Here is a 24158-nt window from a genome sequence, read left to right as displayed (position 1 = left end):
AATTACATTTTTGACCATAGGCGGTGCTGTAGTCTTTCATTATTGATTTGAAAGTTTTCCAAATTATAGAGGACTGTGAACAAACTGGAAGTCTTTCCGTTTAGAAACAAAAATGATGAACATAGTAAATGAAAAATACGAGTCTAATATTTTTGAATAATGATTTGACTCGCAAAATTTGAGCGAAATGAAACACTTTTAAAATATAACCTTTTATTTGCGAAGCTGCCTGGTATATTCCGGGAAAAATAAAATTTAGGTTTCCATCTCTACTTTATTCAGAGCGCCACCTATGGTAAAAATTGTAATCTGAACCGTTTTCCCATATATTTGGTCTTTTTTTTCATACAATCTTCAAGCTCGTTTAGGCCCACGAACAAATTTAGGAGGAGTCACTTTTTTTTAGTGTGATTACTATGGGCCATCCTATAAACTTAACAAAAAATGTCCAGAGTTCCTATTAAAATTTCAGATAAATCGGAAAGAACGAAAATGAAGAAAATCGGTTTAAACTTTGCATTTGTGTCTATTGCTCTTTTTAAACATTTGATGTATCATGTATATTTTTTAACATTAGGAAGATTAATTGTATGGTCACAATTATACTTAGTGTAACCCATCCCATTATAGTGGTAGTGTGTATAATTCGTGACAGGGTACAGCTACTGTTATAATCATGAATTATATATTGAATCTGCTAGAATTAACTTAAATAATACAATTTGTTTTATAAGGTTTCATGAAAAATCAAGATAAAAATTACTTTGAAGTTGCTGGTTTAATGGTTACCGCTTCTGCTTCATAAGCAGAAGTTCATTGGTTCTATCCTAGGCCCATCCCTTTCCTCGTACTTTGGTTACATCTTTCACTGGCTTCTATCTTCCACTCTTCATCTATTACATTTGAACTATTCGTTTATAGAAACATTATAACACGCCTTTCCTTACGCCTAATACATGGGGTGTGCTAACCAAAAGCAAGCCTCTCTGCCTCAAAATGACTTTTACCCCTAGACCATCCCGCATGAACTGGTGTAGATGCAGAGGTATATCTGGTCTACTGTGGGCCAGTATAAATGCAGCATCAGTTCCTCCCCCTACCCCTCATTGGTCTGCATTGTTGACTAAAAATAGAAGATCACCAGCACTTATACACTGAGGGCATCTGTAAGCCCTAAGCAGTCATCTGGTTGGTTCCTTGTGTAAGTGTAGCAGACCTGGCGATGCTGGAGTAGAACAGGCGGCCAATCAGGCTCAAGCTCAAGCTCAGTCCGTAACAGCTGTCAAATCCACTTTGTTAGCATAAATTAAGTCGAATAAGATTACAGTCTAGCTCGCAATAAAATTTATACACTCGCATTGCATATGCATATGTGACATATGTCAGCTGTTGGCAAATCTTGTACGGACACTTTTCACATATAAGCATCGCATAACGCAAAAGGTGATTTCGTTATACCTACATTCTGATTGTCTTGGACTGAGCTCTATATTTTCCCAAGCCAAGCATACAATATGACTTAAGACCTTTTATAGATCGTCCATAAATTACGTCACTTAAAATTTAGCCGACTGCTCCAGTACTATTTTGCTGTATTTGGCTTATTGATTATTTTGAACTACAATCTATCTATCTATAAACGAAAAACTCCAAATTTAGAAATCAAAAAGTAATATTGAAACTATTTTAGGACTTAGGATAGCTGCACCGGTTTTGACCACATTCCTATTCCAAGCACATTGATATCTTATGGTGTATCAAAGTTAAAACTATAAGGAAAAAATATTTTTCTTTTATCAAATTAACGACGATTAAATGAATATAACTCTATCATGTAATTATGTTCTACTGAACGCAAAATGTTTCATGCTAAATCGCTATGTAAAACTGTAAAACTGCGTATAATCCAATTAACAATTGGCGCTATTACCAAAACTGGCGCTTCTATCCTATGGAAACCTACTGATTCAGAACTACAGTTAGTTAATTGTGGTGTGACTAGTGACTGCAGCAGATCATGAGAGTTTGTTTAAAAGACACGGACACCGTCTTCAGCCATTTAGCTGCACAGACTGTAACTTAACACTAGACAACGGACAAGCATGCTCCAATGGTACAGCCGAGAAACATTCCTCACGAAAACTTTCAATGGCTGTAGCGGGAATCGAACCACACCCCATGACACGATACGCTCATTGCCTGACGACACTAACCGCACGGCCACGAAGCCCACAGAGTTTGTTTATCAACTACTGCTCTGATTAGATCGGGGGGATACCAGTGCATGATAAAACCCAACTAAACAAGCTCAAAACGTGGGGTACAGTATTTACCAAAGACAAAATATTGCTATTGCTATTGGATGTTTTGGGATTGTTTATTACACCTTTAAATTAAGGCACCTACCCGCAATGGGAAATAAAGCGAGATAAATTATTTTTTACATCGCTCTCATTTTGTGGTCAAATTCTGTAATGCCAGATAATCATTAATTAACTAGAAACTAAGCATTCCATTCTCTTCTCCTTCTTTTCCAGGCATCGCAGGTCTGTCTCGATCAACCCATCAGACCCCAGAGTCTCATATCGGACGACCTCGAGATACAGCCAAAGTACGAGAATAAGTTCCTCCATGCCGTGTATCACCCGTCGATGCCGGACCCCTGCCGGGCCCCACTCAATGCGGCCCTGCTCGCCGAGTGTGACAACAGTGGTTCGTTGTTCTCGATCCAGTCCGCACCGGTGGTCCCGACCTCACTCTCTGGCCCTGGCGAGTCCACACTCAACGGAGGCATTCCTGGCAGCCAGCTACCGATCGACCCCATGGGAGTGGACGCCATGCTGGACCGGCAACGGGACTCCTACCCGGGGGCCACTGGCCCTCTCATCAGCCCTCTGCATTGCAACACCCTCCCGAAGGAAGACCACCGTACGGACACCCTGTTGCGACCTTCTTCATTGGCCTTCGACACCGGCTACCACGTGGTCAAACCTCTTGGTGAGTCTTCATTCGACATTATTCGGAGTCTTGAATCTTATGTACCTAATCTTCTGATTCCAGTTGAACCCCAACTGTCCGCCGAGTTGGACGAAGACGACAATGAAAATCTTCTGACTGTCTCAAGCTTAACTGCTAGGCCGTTGATTGCCAAGTCCCGTGAACTCAGAAGCAAAAAGTAGGAAGGACGGATTACTGTTAATCGTTCGACACTAAACTGTTCTGGATCGTTTCAGGGAAAAGCTTATCAAACGCAGAAAGAAGGTATCCACCGAAACCAGCAGCGAGGATGACGAGGAAGGACCTCCGGACGGTGGCTACGGATGGGTGATCGTGTTCGGGGCATTCTCCGTTCAGTTTTGGGTCGCAGGTCTGGTGAAGTCCTACGGCGTTCTATACGTAGAAATCTTGGAAAACTTTCCCGACTCTTCGGCAACCACGGCCTCGTGGATTCCGGCTATCTTATCCGCTTTGTGTTTAGCTTTAGCGCCCGTGTCTAGTGCTCTGTGTCAACGTTTCTCGCCGCGAATTGTAGTGATCATTGGTGGCGTTTTCTGTGCCCTGGGGCTCACGATGAGCTACTTCGCCACTAGCCTGTATCATTTGCTGCTCACCTTTGGAGTACTCACCGGAATAGGTGGGGGACTATCCACCACGCCCGGCATCGTCATCGTTTCGCAGTACTTTGAGAAACGGCGAGCTCTGGCCAATGGAATCACGATCTCCGGTACGGCCGCCGGAAGCTTCATATTCCCCATGCTGATCGAGCGGTTGATCCAGCTGTTCGGCTTTCATGGCACCATTTTGATTTTGGGTACGATCAACGGAATGAGAACAACCTTCGTCCGCCCATCATAGTTTTCGCATGCTGTAAAACACACTAAAATGTACATACCTTTCTTATGGATTTTGCTGAAATTCCCAGAATTTCCCGAAAAAATCTTCTAGTATATGGTCCAAAGAATTTGTGAATATACAAGTGGTTCAGGAGTTATTAGTTACAAATATGATTCAGAATGCGTGGCGCTACGAACAATTTTTCTTCGATTATCTGTATTCCAAGATCCTGATAAGCTAGAAGGCTAGAAGGTTGGTGTCTTCGACAAAGTTGTTCAGTAGATCAAGGGCTATCAAGCAGATCAAGGACAGTGAAAAATATTATTAGGAATTCATCCACTAGGTGGCGCCAGTGATATATTTCAAAAAATTTCAATTTTATAAACCCCATGAGATAGAAAGTTGTTTTGGACAAAGTTGTTCAGCAGACCAAGGGCTATCAGGCAGTAACATTTGGAATTTATCATATTTCAAGATCTTGATAAAATAGGAGGGTGGTGTTTTTAGAGAAATTGGTCAGATGGTCAATATTTGTCTGAAAGTAATAAAATTGATTCATATTTTGTCTAGATGTCGATAGTGGCATTTTTAGAGAACTTATATGGTTCTATCCCGTTAGAATGCTTAACAACTTTGCCAAAGAGATCAATCTGTATCTTAGCTTATCAGAAAAAAAGAAAGAAAAAGGTAAAGGAAAAATATTAATAGCGCCACTTATCGTATAAGTTATCATTCATATGAGTCACTGTTGTATATCCCTTGATATGTTGAGCAACTTGGCCGAAGACATAAATCAGCTAGCTTTTCTGGATCTCGAGATACAGAAGAATGAAGACACGAACCTTCTAGATGATTTGGCCTGTTTTGGTACCCCAAGACAATCCTGAATAACTCCAGAAGCCACTTGGATCATATTCCAAATTCTTCGGACCATCAGAAGGCCGGCTCCAAAGGCTTATTTAACAAATTTCAACAAATCCATCAAGAAACACACAAGTTTACACACTTTAGTGTGCTTTTCAGCATCTGAAGAGTAAGGTTGGGTGGATGAAAGTTAAGTTTTAAGGAATGCAACTAAATTCCCGTTTGACTTCTTCTACAGGTGGATGCATGTTGCACGTGTGCGTGTCGGGAGCGCTCTACCGCCCGGTGGACGATTCAGCGCAGAAGAAGCCAAACCCGCGGGAAATCGCTCCGTACACTTCGCGGATGGATTTCAAGGACAACCTTGGCCATCTTAGCTCCTCGGAGGACCATCTGAGCCGGCGCTGCTTGGAAGATCTGTTCCTGGATGAAACCGTCCGGGCCGACAAGAACCGCAACAGCCTAAACCTAGACGGCAAGTTCGGTAAGTTTGAGAAGTTCCGAAAGCAGGATGGATTCCGCCAGAGAGGATGATCCCGTCATCCTCGCCAGGAATGGCGAAGGCCATTCGTTCCTGCATTTCGTAACACATCAGATGCTCATGTAAATAGTCACGAATCGTATCATTAGCCCATGGAAGATATAGGTCACAGAGACTTTCAGCAAAGTAGGAATGTCTAAAAAAATTTCGTCTTAGGTCAGGCTTAGGTCCAAACGTGCTTTTCACTCATCAGTTCGGTTTTTCTTTGTTAACTTGCAGAAACAGTAGCTAAAATCGCGATACGGGTAGGATACGTTTGGTCTTTCCAAAACTTTTTTTTTAAGTTCACTGTAATTATTTGATCCTAATTTTCGGCATTGATAGACGAGCAGGCAGGTCGTTGCACCCTGTAGGGACAGCAAAAGCAGATCCACCCTCTTGAAGTCTCGGTCTAGGTAAACGCTATTCAAGTCTAGTCGCAACATCTTTCGGTCCCCCTCTCGGTAGCACATCGATAACAAACAAAAATCAGCTGGAATTTTTTTTTAGCAACAACTCAGCAAATGCATCCTAAGCTTTAAGGGTTCTCACCAATTTTTGCCAAAGAAAATAAATTGCTTATAATTTTTCTAGATTTTTTGCAGATCAGATATCTCAGCTGTTCGTAATGACAGTAAAAAGACACATGAATCGGTATACGATCTGCCGAATGTGCATCGCGATATGCCTACAGCACTGCGGGTGATTTGAACCATGTGTGTAATTTACCTTTGAAAAACTGATTCGTATTGATTTTTCGGTTTGATAAGTTTCAGTAAACCTTTAATTCGTATTTTATTCTATTTTCGTTTCAATATTTATTCTATCAATTTATCAACTCTAACAATGACAAGACTTGACAAGAAATACACTCCTGGACATACTTAATTTCATGAAACTTCGTAACACCTTAAATTGCCATACTGTCATTGATTTTTTTCGAACCGGATGGCATATTTCGGTAATAATGGCCCAATTTGGATCCTATACTAAATAAAAGCGACCGACCTTTCATTAAAAAAGGTCAGTATTCACATTAGGGATTGAACACAAATTATGTCACAGTTACATCCTCTGCCCTTCCCCCTTGTCTCGCTTTTTGTAGGACACATTCAAAAATTGTGTAATGCTTGTCACACTATTTCTAACCTTCTTCTCATTTCCCATTTAGTGTGACATGATTTGTGTATGACCCCTAAATTTATCAATTACACGTGGAAAAGTATCAGTTATCTTATACAAATTTCAACATGTAGCTAACAAGTAAAACATTATCAAAACGATCATTTCTGAGGGCGAAATTACCAAACAGGTATTCTAAAGCCCCAGGTGGATAAAATAACTTGCACAAATTCCTCTAAAAATTGAGAGAAGGAGTAGAGGAATGAGGGGCATAATGAACACATGGGGTGAAAAGAACAACACTTCAATCTCTGAGAACTTGCAGGTTTTATCAACATTTTCTACATTGTATGAAATTTGTATTGCATTGCTGTTTGAATTTGAGGTGCAAATCTTCACTTAAATGTCCTTAAAATGCGGTAAGACAAAAAAAACAACCTAGCAACGATTACACACATCACCGCCAACCTAGCATAGATAAGCTTATTTTGACATCGGATTGCCTGTGGAAAATCTTACCGCGTGTGGTGTTCCCGCATTTGATATTTGCGTTTCAAACGCACACAGCAATATATGAACTGTTTGACCAGAGAAGAATAGAGACACAGTAGTCGGATTTAGATTGGGTATCACTTCTAATACTGCATTTACTATAGTGCAAGAGGTATCCAAGTTTGACAGATCGCATTATACTTTTCACGGCATTCTAGATTTGGCTCTATTATCTTATGTGCCATCAAATTTTAGGAAACTGCAAGGAAAATGGAGGTCTTTATTTCGTCTTCGGTTAGACGGTATAAAAGTTTGCTTTCAGGTTCGTTGTCCTTGGAAATTGGACTTTAACTTTTTCTATCTTTGAAATGTGTACACATTCAATCTGTTCGGTAAAAATAACTGGGTTTTTGAACTACCGAAAAAGTCAGTAAACTAAAAAAAAGTCAAAAATCGAAAAACAGAGATTTTTTATTGAAATTTTGCTGAGAGCTGTCTTTTTATATCATATATCGATAAAAAATAACATGGTGAAATTTGCTTTTCAATTACGCGTGGCGATAGTTTTCATTTTACTGACTTTTTCGGTAGTTCCAAAACCCAGTAAAATTTTACCGACCCCAGTAATTTAATCTAAGTGTGTATATATGAGCGACATTTCACGCGTAACATTTGAAAAGAACCTATCTAACATTGAGAGGCTCACTTTGTTTACTTTCTCTTTAATCAATAACTGAGCCACATGAACCTAATCTGTTACGTTTTTGTATGAAACGCTAGTCATGGACATTGACTTTTGTTCAATTTATCAAATGATTAGATAATTAACTAAAGACGCGTGAATCAATTTTCAGTTTTGTTTTCTATACAAAGTGATATGAAGCCGTTCGCTTGATTTGCCGTCCGTTGTATCGTAAAAGACACAACGTAGGAAAGACGTCCTGGGCGAAACAACACATTAACAATATATTCATAAGTTTTCAAAGAAAGTGGATCTTGAGATTTGATCCTTCAAACGTTACCATAATGATTGAGTGTAACAAGAACTTCCCGTGCGGCTTTCATAGAGGCTGTTAGCTTCAATACTAAATAACGTTGCTGATGAAGGGCACACAAAACACCCAACTGACCAATAGAAGAGTGCATGGTGACGTCACGAAAAATTCTCCTTCTCTGTCCCTCTTTCATCACGCTCAATTGACTGTCCTGCTCTTTGACACTCACTGCTGGAATTGTTTAGATTTTTTTTATATGGAGTTGACATTCACTGCTGGAATTGTTGACATTTTTTTTATATGGAGTTTCGAGGTTAGGTCAAGCGTGCAACGATCTATGGAGAGTGGTCCGATTGACGAAAAGCTTCTTCTGACAGGAAAGGAAAGGATGGTTTACTGTGTTACACTTAATGCGTGTAAATTACCGCCGCCGTTAGCGCACGGTTATGAGGCCCACAATAGAACACATTTTCCTATGGGAAGCGTGCGGGTGGTCATCGGTTTTTCAGTTATGTCGCCTAAACGGTAAAAGATACCACTTTGGCGTCTATGGACGAAAGTTAGAGTATGGATTGATGAAACAAAAAATATTATTTTGAAAATTTTTCATGATACAGACAATAGTTTTTCGCTATTTTTCCGACAATTTTCTCCATAGTGAAAAATTTTCCGAGAAATGTTTTTCTTTTTATATTTTTAATAGATTGCTGAGAAAATTTCCTTTCGATTTCACTAAAAAACTTTTGTTCTACGATGCATAGTTCAGGAGATATGAATTTTCAAAATTTGAGGTATATAGAGAAATCGTGAAAATTCATCTAGAGTTTTCCGGGAAAATAGGCCACTATCATTTTTATGAATTTCACTTTTGGTCATGTATCCACTAGCTTTACCTCTGGTGAAAATTTCATGCAAATCGGAGAACCTCCGGCCCAAATTGTCCGATAATTTAAAAAAATGCCCATAAGTATTATTGAGGTGTAGGTAAATTTTAGTTTTTTTTTCTTCTTATACTACCGAAAAATATACACTTGATACTTCATTTTCTCAATGCTTATTTTTGTCGAATGTTATAAATATGCGGTTATGGGCAGATAGATCATTTAGTAAAGTTCAGTGAGGTTTGAAATGATTTTTATCACCAAGCATTGCATGGTGATAAAAATCACGATGTATTACATAAAGGAGTAAAGTTCGGAATAGTGTGATAATTCATACCAAATTATCAAAGTCCTGATACAAAAAGTATATTTTTTTAGTTTAACCCTGTCTCTTCAACAATTTTAATCGACAATGTTGCAAATGGGCTAAGTCTTCCGAGATTGATTAATTATTTTTGTTGCGTTTTAATTGTAAATCGATTGTATTGAAACAGATAGTTTATCTGATCTATTTATCTGATGAGTATGGATTTCGAGAAAATTCCGTTGAAGTTCATAGGAATACTGTAAAATATTTTACCATTCAATTTTTTTCACATTTTTAAGGATTTTTAAATGGTGTTAAGCATTCTCTTTCAAATTTATGTAACCGTTCAGTTACAGAATTTCTAGATTTATTTTAATTTTGTGCATTTTGTAGGGTGAACTGTAGTGTTTTTTTGGTTTGTGTTTGGTAAAATTCGTAATTGTTTGTGACAAGCATAAATTGTAATTTAAATAAACTGTGGATAAAATGGGCGTTGGGTGGAAATCAACTGTGGTAGGAAATGTAGGCAACATGCAAGGTAATGGACGATGTTTATGCTACCAAGGATGGAAATATGGAAAAAAAAAAAAAAAAAAAAAAAAACTACTGTGGAGTGTCTATTGTGTTTATTGGGCTATTGTGGTTTTAAGGCGGTTCAGGATCGTTGGGTACGTACCGTTGCGATGGCGAGCGCTCGCTGATGACTGCTGATGGCAATGGCGGTTGATGGCGTCGGTTGCTGAGGATCGGGTCTGGTGACGGTGGACAAGTGGAATGGCGTTTCCACTGTGAATCGGCCACTTACGTGACCTAGGCTTGGCTAACGGCGTCTTCCTTCTTTGTCGGAATCGACGGACCACGGACGGGACCGTATTGGCCACGCCGAGAAGGGTCCTCCTTTATGTTTAGGGCTCAACGGCCCGAGGATGATCTCTCATACGGTCGGTAAGAATGAGACCTTTTATTAGTGCCTTTTGGTACTGAGCGATAATACGCCATCCTCACAGTCCACACGATTCGGCCTAGATCGGGTATCCGATCTACGCCTAACCGCAAAAGACTACTCTCAGGTCTCATTCTTACCGACCGTATGAGAGATCATCCTCGGGCCGTTGAGCCCTAAACATAAAGGAGGACCCTTCTCGGCGTGGCCAATACGGTCCCGTCCGTGGTCCGTCGATTCCGACAAAGAAGGAAGACGCCGTTAGCCAAGCCTAGGTCACGTAAGTGGCCGATTCACAGTGGAAACGCCATTCCACTTGTCCACCGTCACCAGACCCGATCCTCAGCAACCGACGCCATCAACCGCCATTGCCATCAGCAGTCATCAGCGAGCGCTCGCCATCGCAACGGTACGTACCCAACGATCCTGAACCGCCTTAAAACCACAATAGCCCAATAAACACAATAGACACTCCACAGTAGTTTTTTTCAATAAATTAGATCTTTTTCCTCCAAACACACACACTTCTCAATAGCCAAAGAAAGACCATAGTTCCCGCACACTTAGATCCGCGTAGCCCCTCCGAATTACCCAGTAGCATGCCGGCCCTGCGACACAGTTCAGGGGTCTCATGCTACTGAGCTAGATATCCGGGAGTCTTGGTTCTGCCGTGAGCCTATAGAGCTGCATCAGTGTAAGTCTCAAACAGTCTCATTTATCAGAATTTCAAAAAGGCGTCTGAGAGGAAACTCCTCAAACTTCTGAAAATTGTCTTAATTCTAGGTTAGGGTTTCTCGGCTTCTGTAGAGAAGCTTTCCAATCATATTCTAAATATTTTGAAGCAACTTCGGAGAAGTATCCCTGGACAATACTCTCACATGAAAGTAAAAACATATCACAAATTGAAATACAGCTCTTCTTCTGACCGTCAGAATAATGTTTTCTATTCAGCAATTCTCTTTTCTATGATTTGAAGAATAAATTTGGCACCACAGATGCTATTCTTTTTATTAGTATTACCTTGTTTAGAACTTGTTTCTAAATTTCTCTATGGTAAATTTCCATCGTCCAGTTCTACATCGTCTTTGAGCCACCTGGAAGTCATCGTCGAGCATGGCTGAAAATTTAACAGAACTCTATTTTTGTCATGAAGATTTTAACAATGACTCTATTTCCATCATGAAGGTTTTAAGGATGATATTTAGAAGGGTAATAAAGCCCCGTTCCAATTTTAGTACCAAACGCTTTATTTTAGTTCATAGGCACATGTTCACTCAACTTTTAAATGTTTTTCGTTGGTTTAAGTCCAAAAAAACATTTTTCCCTGTTTTTGAGATTTTGTCACGACCCTTGGTTTAAACTCAAGTTTTTGGTGTATTTTGTTTTCCGTGTCCCATCCTAAATATCAGATAGGAACGACCCCGATGTTAAAAAACTAAACCCATGTGGCATTTTTGTCGACTAAGTGAACGTCAAACATGATCAAAAGTGGCAAGGTTGAAATTTGGACTTATTTTGAAAATAATGTTTAAACATGATATAGTTATTATTTGAGCGGAAAAAATCGCCAAACTAGTAGGAAGAACACGCACTCTCGTGTTATTGAACAAAAACTAGATTTTAAAGGATTTTATATTCAAACACTTTTGAAATTAAAACCGCTTTTAGGTTGTTTGCGTTGTAGGCGAAAAGGTTCGAACAAAGACGAAATAAAGACAAATTCTCGCATAATTTGAGATAACGCTCTAAAAGCCATTGGTAACTGCGTGTGTAGCTCGTTGTTTCTAAGCAAATTAATAAATAAGCATCCAAACCAACACCACTGGCAGGTAGAGAATGATCCTTTCTTCACGATAGAGTTGTTAAATGACGTGTAAATCCATTCAAAATGATCAAAAACAACGAGCTACACACAAGGTTACCAATGGCTTTTAGGGCGAGATCATAAGTTATGCAAGAATTAGTCGGGCTCAGAATGGTTACCACTTCTAGTACTGCATTTGGTCCCATGGTACTACCCCAAGAACTCAAGTTTGATAGATCGCAATGAACGTTCCTCAGTGTTCTAGATTTTGTTCTACTACCGCATGTCCATAAAACTGTTGGTAACTACAAGGAACAAACTATTTTTTCGTCTTTGGTCTGAATTTTCATATACATTTTTGAAGCTTTTGGTTTGGGTTTGCTCTTTTTTTCTGTGATCGAACAGAAAAACGAACGGTCGTTTGCTGACTTTCAGACACGCACAGACTTAATGAGGATAACACGAAAGGTCATAGAACCAAAAAATCCTCAAAAACTGGAACACAATCCAGTTAAACGCGGGCAGTGTTGCATTTTTCTGCTTTAAAAGATTCGTGTTATTCCTCTTCAACAGACAAAAAATATTTATGTTTCAATTCTGTGTGCACTGATTTAAGTTTTTTTATTCGATATCACATTTTTTGCCATTAATATTCATCGGTGTTTCAGATATGATGTCCGTTGAAAATTTGCTATTTTTATCTTTATATAATCTATCCTTGTTTTACCTAGCGTATTCTAATGTGCGCAACCAACCTTCCGAATCCTCAGGATCTACAGATATTATATTTTATACAGGTTACAATATTATCCCTCCAGGTTCATGTAGTGCCATTTAAAAAAAAGCGCCCTTACCGAACAAGATCTCAACTGTAATGTGCTATCTCTTAAGGCATACGAAATATTCCACAACACTCCTAAATAGATGAAATCGCGTAAGCCCTGGGTCTCCTATAACGCTTTAGTGTCTTATAGCAGTGGGCGTAGTAGAAATTCGCGTTATAGAAACGCGTTTAAAAGGCTACCCGGCTGTATTTGAGTTGAACATGAAAGCATTTGTCTCAATTTGCTCTGCAGCATATCCAAATCATGAGCTTATAATTTAAAGTGAACAAGTTATAATTTATATTTTAATAATATTCCGTTCAGTAGACCTTGAGAAACAGTTAAATCTTCAATTTGGTCTATCCCAATATTTTAAATTTCGAGTTATCTACCTAGAGTAATTGATCCATTAGTTGTGGGTGTTCCTATAGTTGCGGTAGTGTCATTTACACTGATTTTATTGAATTAGCTGCAGATCCGACACCGCCAATCGATCATTATTGATACCCGAAATAGCCAAAAACATTGTTCATTTCACTTCAAAATTGATAAAGTGTTCCTATGGATCAATGCACGAGTTCACTATCTGACGTTTGAGCGGTGCCGTGTTATTTACGTGACCATGGCAACAAGTGAATTCGGCACCGCTCAAACGTCAAATTCGTGAACTCGTGCATAGGTCCATAGTGGAAGAGCCCATAAGAAAACAACGGATACCGCAACTGTAGAAACACAAATTAAAAATTTACCTCAACTAAAGGAACAGTGTACCAATAGTAGAGGTATTATTTTTCACTGACATGCCGATGGTTACTGCGATGAAATCAGTTTTCTCATTAAGTAAATGGTCGTTACTTCCCATTACAACAATAATATGTACATTTATTGCGCTACTTGAATTTTAAGGGATTAGATGAAGGTAAACCGTGCTTAGTACCTCCACTATTGGTACATTTACCCTAGTTGTAGCATTTACTTGAAACGTTTTGATAAAACAGCGTCCATTTATTAAGTAACGCAAAAATTGACAATTTTCGACAACGATTGCGTTTTATGCGAAGTAATTTGTCAATAAAATGATTTCATTCGTCGTGTTGTGAGAGTGCTAGGTAATTTTCACTAGTGTATATATGCGACTTCTGGTTGTTTAAGTATACTGAACATATCAACAATGAAGAAAAACTCCTCATCCCTTTCATGTGCAGAGAACATGTTTTTTTGTGCAATCGGGGTTAACACATATTTTCCAATAACTTGGCACATACTTTCCGAGAGGGGCCTTCCTTAGCCGGATGGTTAGAGTCCGCGGCTACAAAGCAAAGCCATGCTGAAGGTGTCTGTGTTCGATTCCCGATCGGTCCAGGATCTTTTCGTAATGAAAATTTCCTTGACTTCCCTGGGCATAGAGTATCATCGTACCTGCCGCACGATATACGAATGCGAAAATGGAAACTTTGACAAAGAAAGCTCTCAATTAATAACTGTGGAAGTACGCATAAGAACACTGAGAAGAAGCTGAGAAGCGGGCTCTGTCCTAATAAAGACGTAATTCCAAGAAGAAGAAGAAGATACTTTCCGAGAGAGCTACATATCAATGACTACATATACTTTTACAGCATATACTTGTCATGATTTTTTACGCATTGGGACATGTGTCCTTTGGCGCAAACAAATTTTGTTACCGAATACATGGTATAATTAAGAATTGCACCAAAGATTTTCAACAGACTACACAAATTTGATAGGTTTATTATAATTTGTAAAAATCGCTGGGCAGTGCAATAAATGTGACCAAGTCCAAAGTAGCCTCGACCACATAGCAATGTATATGAATCCGTGACGCATGACGTACAACACAGTATGGTCGAAAGAACTATGACAAATTTGTCAAATTAAACATAGTATATTAACCCCTGATTAAATTCGAATTTAACGAATATCGCAAGCACGTTGCGATACTGAACAGGGGTATACCACAATCAATTAATGGTCGCAGTGATTCAAATCCCAACGTCAAAAAAATAATTTCATGTGTAGTGATGTTGACTATGTTTTGTTGGAGATATCAGATTAGTGTAGTCGGTTGAAAATCGTTGGCGCAGTTCTTAGCTTTACCTTGAATTCAGTAGTTCTACGATAAAATTTATTTCAGTGTACTTTGAAAGTGTCAAACCATACGGAAATTTGCCAATAAGTCTGTGCGGATTTACCTGGGCGAACAATATAGCAAATCGAAAGTCGTTGTTTCAATTCCAATCAGCATAAATGGAATTGTGTCGACAAATAATATTTCAGGTTTTTATCCATTACAACAATTCGAAGCTGTAATTGATATCAGAATGCTTTATTCCATTAGCTTGCATAATGCTGTATTATATGCATAGCACGTTGCTTTACAATTTAAATGAATGCATAAATATCTGAAAAACTGAATGTAAAAATGGAAAAAATGGCAGATAAGACTCATTATTTTAATATAATCCTCAATCAATTATAAGTTCAATGATTTAGTTACACTTTCTACTGCACAACTTTTTAGTTAGTTACTTTAGTTTCACAATCAGCACATGAATTATATTATGAAACTTGTTGTGTCAAAACAAAATATTCAAAAACTGAATTTGATATATTTCAGTGAAACGCTGAAAAGACTTTATTAATCGGGTAACTAATTTAAATCAAATCTACAACGTGAAACAAATGTGTTCGGTTTTCAAATCTCGTCCCGCGATCAATGACTGAATTCGGATTTTAATGCGCGCATCCTAAGTGTCCCTGCATACGATTAGTGTTCAAAAATACCCTCGAATCACACGTAGAACTTCTATCGAACATAAATAACTCTTTATGTTGCACAAGTGCTGCGTAAATGACATCTTCTCAGAAAACTTCCCGAATCAAACGAAGAAGATCGAAGCGTTCAGTGAAGATGATCAACTCCTAATTACCTTTAGAATAAAAGTCGCGAAAGCCACACAGTGTTTCAAAAGACAGAACCTAACAAGCATAATCATGTGTGACCAAGCGACACTGTCCGTTTTGAACTGACGAATGTTTCGTTACCCATCCCCCCTCCCCCAACGATCTCACCCTCGACACGCCGCCCTCTTCTAGTGAACGTAACGGAAAAGACGCTCCAAGAAAGCGAAGACGAACTGAAAGACATCATCTCGAATGCGATCTTTCTGAAACCCATTGCCTCGATCAAAAGCTGCAGCATACTGCACTCGGTCGAAGATCTGAGCACCGATTCAACGTTCGTGTACAAGAACCGCGGCAGTGGGTACGACTCACAGCGCAACAGCAAACGGCTCAAGCAACGCAACGAAGAGATGTACAACCGGATTCACCAGCAGAAGCATCAGCAACAGGACATCCTTTTACCGCCAAAAACGGAACAGCAACAACAACCACAACAACTACCACCGCAAACCCAGGGACTGACGCAGGATGCAAGCCATGTGGAATCGACGGAGAAGGCCCCCAAATCGGAATGGATCATCGGAGGCGACGGAGGCGGTAACAACAACAACAACAACAACAACTGCCCGCTATCGCAGAACCGCGGCTTGAGCAAGAGCATGATCATTCCGACGCCGGCCAGGGATTTGTCCAACATCTTCGACGACGACGAGTACGAGGAGTACAGCGAGGGATTGTTGGACAAAATCAGCCAGTGAGTATCAATTGGTTGGACACGTTTTCATTCAAATAGTTGTCACAGATAAACAGACGTAATACACCTTAAGTTATATTTGCAACAGTACTGACACAGGCAAACAGACGTTACACTAAAAAAAAATCTATCGACTTTGAAAAGATCATTTCAAAATTATGTTCCATACCGTTTTGTCTTAAATTACGAACAGTCTCTTACAGAATATACAATACACACGGTTAAACAACTCTGTTTTTGTATGGCGATTTGGATGAAATGTTTCACTGAAATATGTCACCAAATTACCAGCAAATGGCAGTCCATTGCAATTCAATTTTAATGTCTTCTAATCTATTTTTATATTTTGGGAGGTGTAATTCTATAGTTCGAGGTCAACTAGCTCAGATAAATTTATTTATTTGAATACGATTTATTCGTGCTGTTCGGAATTTGGATCAATATGCTTGAAATATGAGACAAAATGGACACAGTGTTCGGCATTTTAATCAAAATGATGTTAAGTAAAAAATCCTAAAAAAAAGTTTAAATAAACATTTTAATCGGCACACCCAACAGTTAAAAGTTAAACTTTGCCAAGAAATTTAATCGTTCATAAATATTATTTATGACATTGTTAAGTAAATGTTAATGAATGAAAAAACTTAGAAAAAAATACCTTGAAGCACTGTTAAGAACTGGCTGGATAAATTCGAAGTACACCCAGAACGATTTGTGACGGAGTGATTATCGAAAAAAAAAATGAACATTTAAAAAAAAATCTTACCAAATTGCTTGACGTATACCTGGATAAATTCATTTCTATATAACCTGATAAATCCTTGATTCCAGCAGTTCATTTGTAATCTTTAGAATTTCATTCAAGGACCAGCGAGGAATCAAAAAGATCTCGCCGGTAAACCCAAGGATCCCGTTGAGAATCGTCAGCACTGAAAAATGCTCATAATATTGCTGAGAATCTCAAGATTTTGCAGGAATCTGGCCGCAAATGTTCAAGGCTCCGTTGGAGATTCCCAAACTTTATTACAAATCTTCAGAATTTTGCTTGAAATCTTCATGATTCTGCTGAAAATTCTCAGGATTTTCTTAATACACAACATATTTTAGCAAATAATCATATGAACACGCTAGCAATCAACAGATTTCCCTCAGCATCCTCATGAACCACTTTGAAAGTTTCTGAATCAAACAAATAAATCACAGGATCGCGGTAGGAATCCACAGAATCCAGCTTTAAGTCCCAGGAGTCTGCTAGGAATCTTTAGATTATTAGATTCAAGAATCCCGCTAGGAATGCGTTCGGATTCCTCATGATTTAGCTAATTTTAGCAAAACCGCACAGGAAGCAGTTAGCGGGGTTCAGGCTAGGATCCGCAAAATACCACTAACAATCTACAGGAGCACTCTAAGAATGCTCATATATCACTGAGATTTTGCTCATAATCCTCAAAATCATGTTAATCCCTCACGGATTCAGAATCCTCAGATTACGCTGATAATGCTTAGGATCCAACTTGATACCCCGCAAATATTCCGCTGGGGTTTCGTTGAGAATGAAGTCTCTTTCATTTGGAAATCAAAAATCTTATAATATTTATGTGGCCTGCAGCCGTACTGATAAATCTTGATTTGGCTCGCAGTATGTTCCATGCTGAGAACCATCGCACTAGCGCCTTTTAATGGTCTTGTGGCACTTATTCATGAAACGTGCAACATGGTCACCAGGTTTGGCTTTTAACCTTTCGGTTGTCGCTCGATTTTTTTGTAACGCGAGTAGTCGCGCGTTGTATTTAGTACAACACTTTTGGTTTTTCATGCTCAACACGAAATACCTCTCTTTATTTAATACAGTCGCCTCTTCACATCTCGATATCAAAGGGATCATCGAGATAGGGAGAGATCGAGACAAAGAACAAATTTTTGATGAATATTAGATTGAAAAACACTCCGTTGCCAAGAAAGTAATACACAAACATACGTCATTTTCCGCTTCTAGTTTGTTTCGAATCCCAAAACTCTGGTCTAGTAACCTTCGATATTGGTCATATCGACATACGGAGAGAAAATTGAGAACGAAAAATCAACAGAAACACATCGAGATATGGAGATATCGAGATAAGGAGGATATCGAGATATGGAGAGTGAAAATGTATGCAGACTGAAGGGACTTTTGAAATCATCGACATAGGGAGAGATATCGAGATGTAGAACATCGAGATGTGGAGAGTCGACTGTACTTGAAATTCAAGATTGGCTTATAAATGATAGCTCTTGAGCTATTGAACATTTTGGCGAAGATGCTATGTTTATAAATGATCAGGATCCTGAGATATTTGCAAAAAAAAAGTTTCATTCTCACTAGTGCTACCTGGTGGGAAAATCCCGAATTTCTTGGCTAAAATAAATAAATACGCCATCTTCCTAAGTGGTCAGGCAACTGAGATATCTGCAAAATAAATGTGTCGAGTCTAGTACACGACACACGACACTGAAGACGGCCTTACAATTGAGGTCGAAATACGCGTATCTGTCAAAGGATACAAACTCTAGTGGAATTCAATACTAAATTCGTATTTTTTATCTACTTAAAAGTTTCATGCTCACTAGCGCTGCCTGGTAGAAAATTTTTGAATCATCTAGCTAAAACGATGTTAGCCCTTGAGTTACTTAACAACTTTGCCGAAGACGCCATATTTCAAAATGGACAAGCTCTTGGGATATCTGTAAAACAAAAGTAAATTTTGAGTTAAATGAGATATCATCAGATAGCGCTCCATCTCCAAAAATACATTACTGAAGACACAAAGCTTCGAAGTTATCTGGATTTTTAAATAGACCGATTTCAAATTGTAGTCTATTCGAACCGCATATAGAGCTATCAATAATATGCGACTTATATGTACATAAAAGGCCATACTGTGAACAAAAACTTTTGAGTATTGAACTTTGGAAGATTCTTGAGGAATACATTTTGATTTGGTGTCGACAGATATATTTGTTGCAAAATGATAGCATATAAATCACAACTGTTGTACAAAGTACAACATCGCGACAGCCCGACGGTTAAAGGAAATTGTTCTAATTGTTACGTCTGTTTGTCTGTGGTACTGGAATTCATCTAACAGCAGTGGTCTTGCATTTCCCTCACAGGTACCTGGACATATCATTACTAAAGGATATCACGTTCATTCTAATGTGCCTATCTGTGACGTTGATGTCGGTCGGGTGTCCTTACATGCTGTATTATTTGCCGGCTTACGCTATTTCCACAGGTAAGTGCCACTATGCTGCACAATTTGATGGCGATGAGATAATTAACTGGCAAGATTTTACATTTGGCATATTCTATGTAGTTAGCAATAAGCACAAATGGTTTGATTAAGTTAAATGCGTTTATCTTTACCCTGTCCAAAATGGACGACATTTGTGACCTACTAAACCTGAATTCTGCAGATAAAAATACCTAATTTCCTGAGTGTGGTTTTACACGAAGTAGATACATATGAAAAAATAGTATGGGTCTCATTGCATCGAACAAATGTTTCTTTTTCTGCTAATTTATTTATACCTTCTTCTGTATTTCCTTTATGTTCCTTATGTTTTTGTTATTCTTCTTTTTTCTCTTATTTAAGTTTCATCTTTTCTTTCTGTTCTTTTTTAAAGTGTTCTTATCAGTAGGTTTAGATGTAATCCGAAAATGATCGTTAGTGCAATGACTAGCACTCCAAATACCGTGTTAATGCTCGTCGAATAGAAACCGCCTTTGGCACATATAGTCAGAACCAATGGGTCATTGAATGTAGTTTTTGCAAGTGTTCACCGCATCAAAACAAAGGCGCCACTGTATATGGGATTTAACATTGTGACAGCATTGCTGTTCTGTCAAACACACAAGGCTACGGTGGCGCTATCTATGCTTTCCATAGCGGCCGTTTTGGTTATTTTAATGATTCATTTTTATGGCTGTTCGCTAAAGTAGGCCAGAGTGGATTTAAATAAGAGTGGCGTCAATGTCAAAATTGGAACAGCAGTGAACTGTCATTTCCATACAAAAAAACACATTTCGTAATAAATCTCAGGTATTTCTTCAGGTAATAGTTCTTATATTTCTCTTGAAACACAGGAAATATAGTGACATCGTATAAAAAAAGGATAAAGCTTTCATTTGAAGAGGAACAAATTTTGGCCACCATTTTCAGTTTTATCCCGTCAACTTGTTTTTCTACTATTAAAACTACAGTCGAATTTCGTTCGTTCCACTATCTCTAAGTGGGCTACGTTTTAATTGGGCTCCCGTTAGTTGGGCTATAGTTCACCTAAAACGAAGGCAAACGTCATTTTCTGACACAAAACGCAATTTATCAATGTTGGTAGCTCTGTTTTTCTTTTGTTCTATGTTATTTGACAGCTCAAAACTCAGACCGATTAGTGAAAGTCTCACTGAGTGGGCTACAGGTTTAGTGCAACGAACGAAAGTTGACTGTATGTATCAGTACACGCTTTGCTTAATGTGCAAATAAAGTCTGTGTATGTGCTCTCTAGCCTTATGTGCAGGAGCCTCATTGCTTGCAAGCGCACGGGTGCGCTGTACATTGTCAGCCCAAGTTTTGTGCGCCTTATTTTTCTTGAGATGTGTCTCCATGCGTCCGTCACATGTGCTGTTTAGAATTCAGTGCATTAGGGACCGTTCAAATATTACGTAACGCAATAGGGGGAGGGAGGGGGTCTTACATAGTGTTAAGGCCCATACAAAAAATATAAATTTTCCATACAAAAGCTGTTACGTGGGTGGGAGGGGGTCTGAAACTGACAAATTTTGCGTTACGTAATATATGAATGAACCCTTAATGGATCATTGAAGGTAGTATTTGCAAGTGCTCACCGCATCAAAACAAAGGCGCCACTGTATATGGGATTTAACATTGTGACAGCACTGCTGTTCTGTCAAACACACAAGGCTACGGTGGCGCTATCTATGCTTGGCATAGCGGCCGTTTTGGTTATTTTAATGATCAATTGAAGCATACCGTAAAACGGGGTATCTTTGATAATGCGGATAGCTTTGATAGTGTGGGACCCACCACATACTAAACGAAATAAAATAATATCTGTCTAAGCAAAACGGACGCAAAAGTAAAGAATATTAGTGTGACACTTCATGTCAGAAATATTTTCATTTGAATTGAGAACATTTGAGGCTTAATATACGAATATTACAAACTTATGCAACTTTAGCAATTTCGACACGTGTACGAACAATCTGTTCTACAATCACTATTTGATGTAGTTTTGAATAGTTCGTTACTTATATTTGATAGCTATAATAGAACTTAGATATGGTCTCACATCTCTTAGCAAAACCCATTTTTACAAACTGGGACTATTTTTGTAATTAAAGTCAGAAATTACCATATACAGGTCGGACTCGATTATCCACAGACTCGATTATCCGGGATTCTATTATCCGGAATTTTAAACTCGATTATCTAGAGTATGTTTTTTGATATTCTTGTTATATTCATAAATTTGAGATAATTCAGTATTACAATACACAGGGGCAATTACGGTACTCGATTGAAGCATTTTGTTTTTTCAACAATTATGTCATTTTCATACAGTTTTTTATTAAATTATAATCTTAAAAAACAGTACTGTAAAACAGGGTAACTTTGATAATGCGGGTAACTTTGATAGTGCGAGACCCACATCATATTAAACGAAATAACGAAGTTTCTGTTAGGATAGAAGCACCGGTTTTGGCCATACGCCAGTTGTAGCCATAGTGGATTATACACCGTTTTACATAGCCAATCAGCATGAAACTTTTGTGTTCAGTAGATCACATTCACTTGATAGAGCTACATCTATTTACTCGTCCAAATTGATACAAAACATAAGAAAAACAATTCATTTTCCTACTAATTTTAACTCCCATACACCTAATTTGGCCTGGACACTCCTAAATTGGCCACTCGTATGAGAAATCATGCGATTGGCCAATTTAGAAACCGAATTTAAATCTCTGGCCGAAACTGGTTCCATTGGCCTATATTGACCAACGGGATTTTCAAAGCGAAAAAATGGTTTCCGTAATTTAATCAATTTTGTTCGATTTACACTCCATTATCAAAGTTATCCCTAAACAGGAAACCGGCTTTCGATTATATGGAAAATAATATATCCATTCAGAATAAATCTTTTGGCAATCTATCAAGTGCAATCATTAGCGAGGATATCAGTACTTGTTTTAAAAATATAAATTATAATTCTCTGAAACAGAATGCATAAATATAGAAGTTTTCTTCGAAAAAAAAACTATCAAAGTTACCCCGTTTTACGGTACTTTCATATTTGAGCAATTTTTGATGTGCTTTTCATTAGAAATCCTTTATAAGAGAGATTCGCGGAAGCTGACATTTCTGTCAAAGTGTGAGCCAATCGAGCAGCGAGAGCTGTCAAAGTGTGAGCCAAACGAACATGCGTTATGTTTGTTTTGAACTTTTCTTGAGGAGTAATGTTATCCACTTGAAATTATTTCGGTAAAAGTAATTTTGCATGAAGCAAAATAAATGAAATATTTTTCTTTTGTAATTTTTTTTCAATGCGATTTTTAGTTGTTGATTTTTTGGGCTGTTTATTAGTTTGAATGTGTAGCTCAAAGATCTATAACGAAAAAAAAAATATTTTTAGCGATGAGGAAGTCATGTCCGTGTTACAATATTGTTCTCGACGCCGAGCAAAATCAGCACTGCTGGTCTGTTGCCAAATATTTCCATTTTACTTCCGCGTATCTCTCTATATAGGATCACTACTTTTCATTGGCTCAGCCGATTTCTGCAATGTTTCAGTCAGATTTCAATTTAAATTGAATGCAAAAAATCACTGTTTCATTATATTACGATTCAGTATATCACATGAAAATTTTGTGGATCCGCGATATAATCGAGAAATTATTGTATACCGTAAAACGAGCTAACTTTGTTGTTTCGTACAATAAGAGTAGAAATTCTTTCGACAGAATTGGTTAAAGAAATTCGTATAGCGAGCTATGTTTGAAATAACATTTCTTTTCAACTGCATACAGCGATCAAGATATGCGTTTTTTTTTCTTTTCAGATGCATAGTCCTCAGAACCCTTTAAATGGTTTAAAGCGGTTTAAATATATTCATTCAGAGGACTATTGCATTAATGCAGATTAAGTGAAAAAAACAAATCAGTAAAATAATTAATTAATTAAAATATATTTCATAAAATAAATGAATTTTAATATAAGTTATTAATCAATTAATTTCAAGTTTTGAACAAAATAAAATTTAAGCCTGATTTACTGCTGAAAAGAAATCACTGAAAAAATTTCTCGCCGATTCGTTGCAATTGGGTCCTAAAATTTTTAATAAAATCTTGTTTTTATTTAATAACACGAAAGAGCATATTACTGCAACCACGGTGTGCCAGAAACCGTTATTAACGCAAAAAAATGTCCAACAATTTGGCACCCACCATTCGAAAGATATAGTATTCAAGCATATTCTCCATGACTTTGAAAATATTTTAACGAGGGAATCAAAAGTTATCGTAATTTGAAGGTTTTTAGGATATTTAAGGGGGATTTTCACATACTTACACAATTTTCCCCACCAGTGCATCATTATTAATTTGTAAACTAGCCAAGTAATCATCAGATTTGCATTAAGCATTCAAAACATATGATACCTAAGCATCTTCTCTGAAAATTTGAGATAATTTTTTTCGAAAAAATCAGAAGTTACAGTGATTTGTATTTTAACCATTATTTCTATGGAGTTTAATTATAAGCCTATTTATATGGGTTTGTTATATTAATGTACATAATTTACAAATAAAAACGTCTATAGGACTGACACTTGGCATTCAAA

The 24158-nt window shown here is 37.9% G+C and overlaps 1 protein-coding gene across 1 annotated transcript in view; it reads left to right on the top strand.

Annotated features, from left to right (window-relative positions):
• LOC5563757 overlaps positions 1-24158 on the top strand; it is a 101204-nt gene that overhangs the window by 51450 nt on the left and 25596 nt on the right. Inside the window, exons 2-7 of the mRNA XM_021853744.1 lie at positions 2538-2997; positions 3061-3175; positions 3234-3811; positions 4937-5182; positions 15701-16262; positions 19413-19534. Of these exons, the coding sequence (XP_021709436.1) occupies positions 2538-2997; positions 3061-3175; positions 3234-3811; positions 4937-5182; positions 15701-16262; positions 19413-19534 (2083 nt within the window). The remainder of the gene's footprint in view (positions 1-2537; positions 2998-3060; positions 3176-3233; positions 3812-4936; positions 5183-15700; positions 16263-19412; positions 19535-24158) is intronic.

The sequence above is a fragment of the Aedes aegypti genome, chromosome 3, assembly GCF_002204515.2.
Source record: "Aedes aegypti strain LVP_AGWG chromosome 3, AaegL5.0 Primary Assembly, whole genome shotgun sequence".
Classification (NCBI taxonomy): domain Eukaryota; kingdom Metazoa; phylum Arthropoda; class Insecta; order Diptera; family Culicidae; genus Aedes; species Aedes aegypti.
This window is presented reverse-complemented; position numbering and strand designations above follow the sequence as displayed.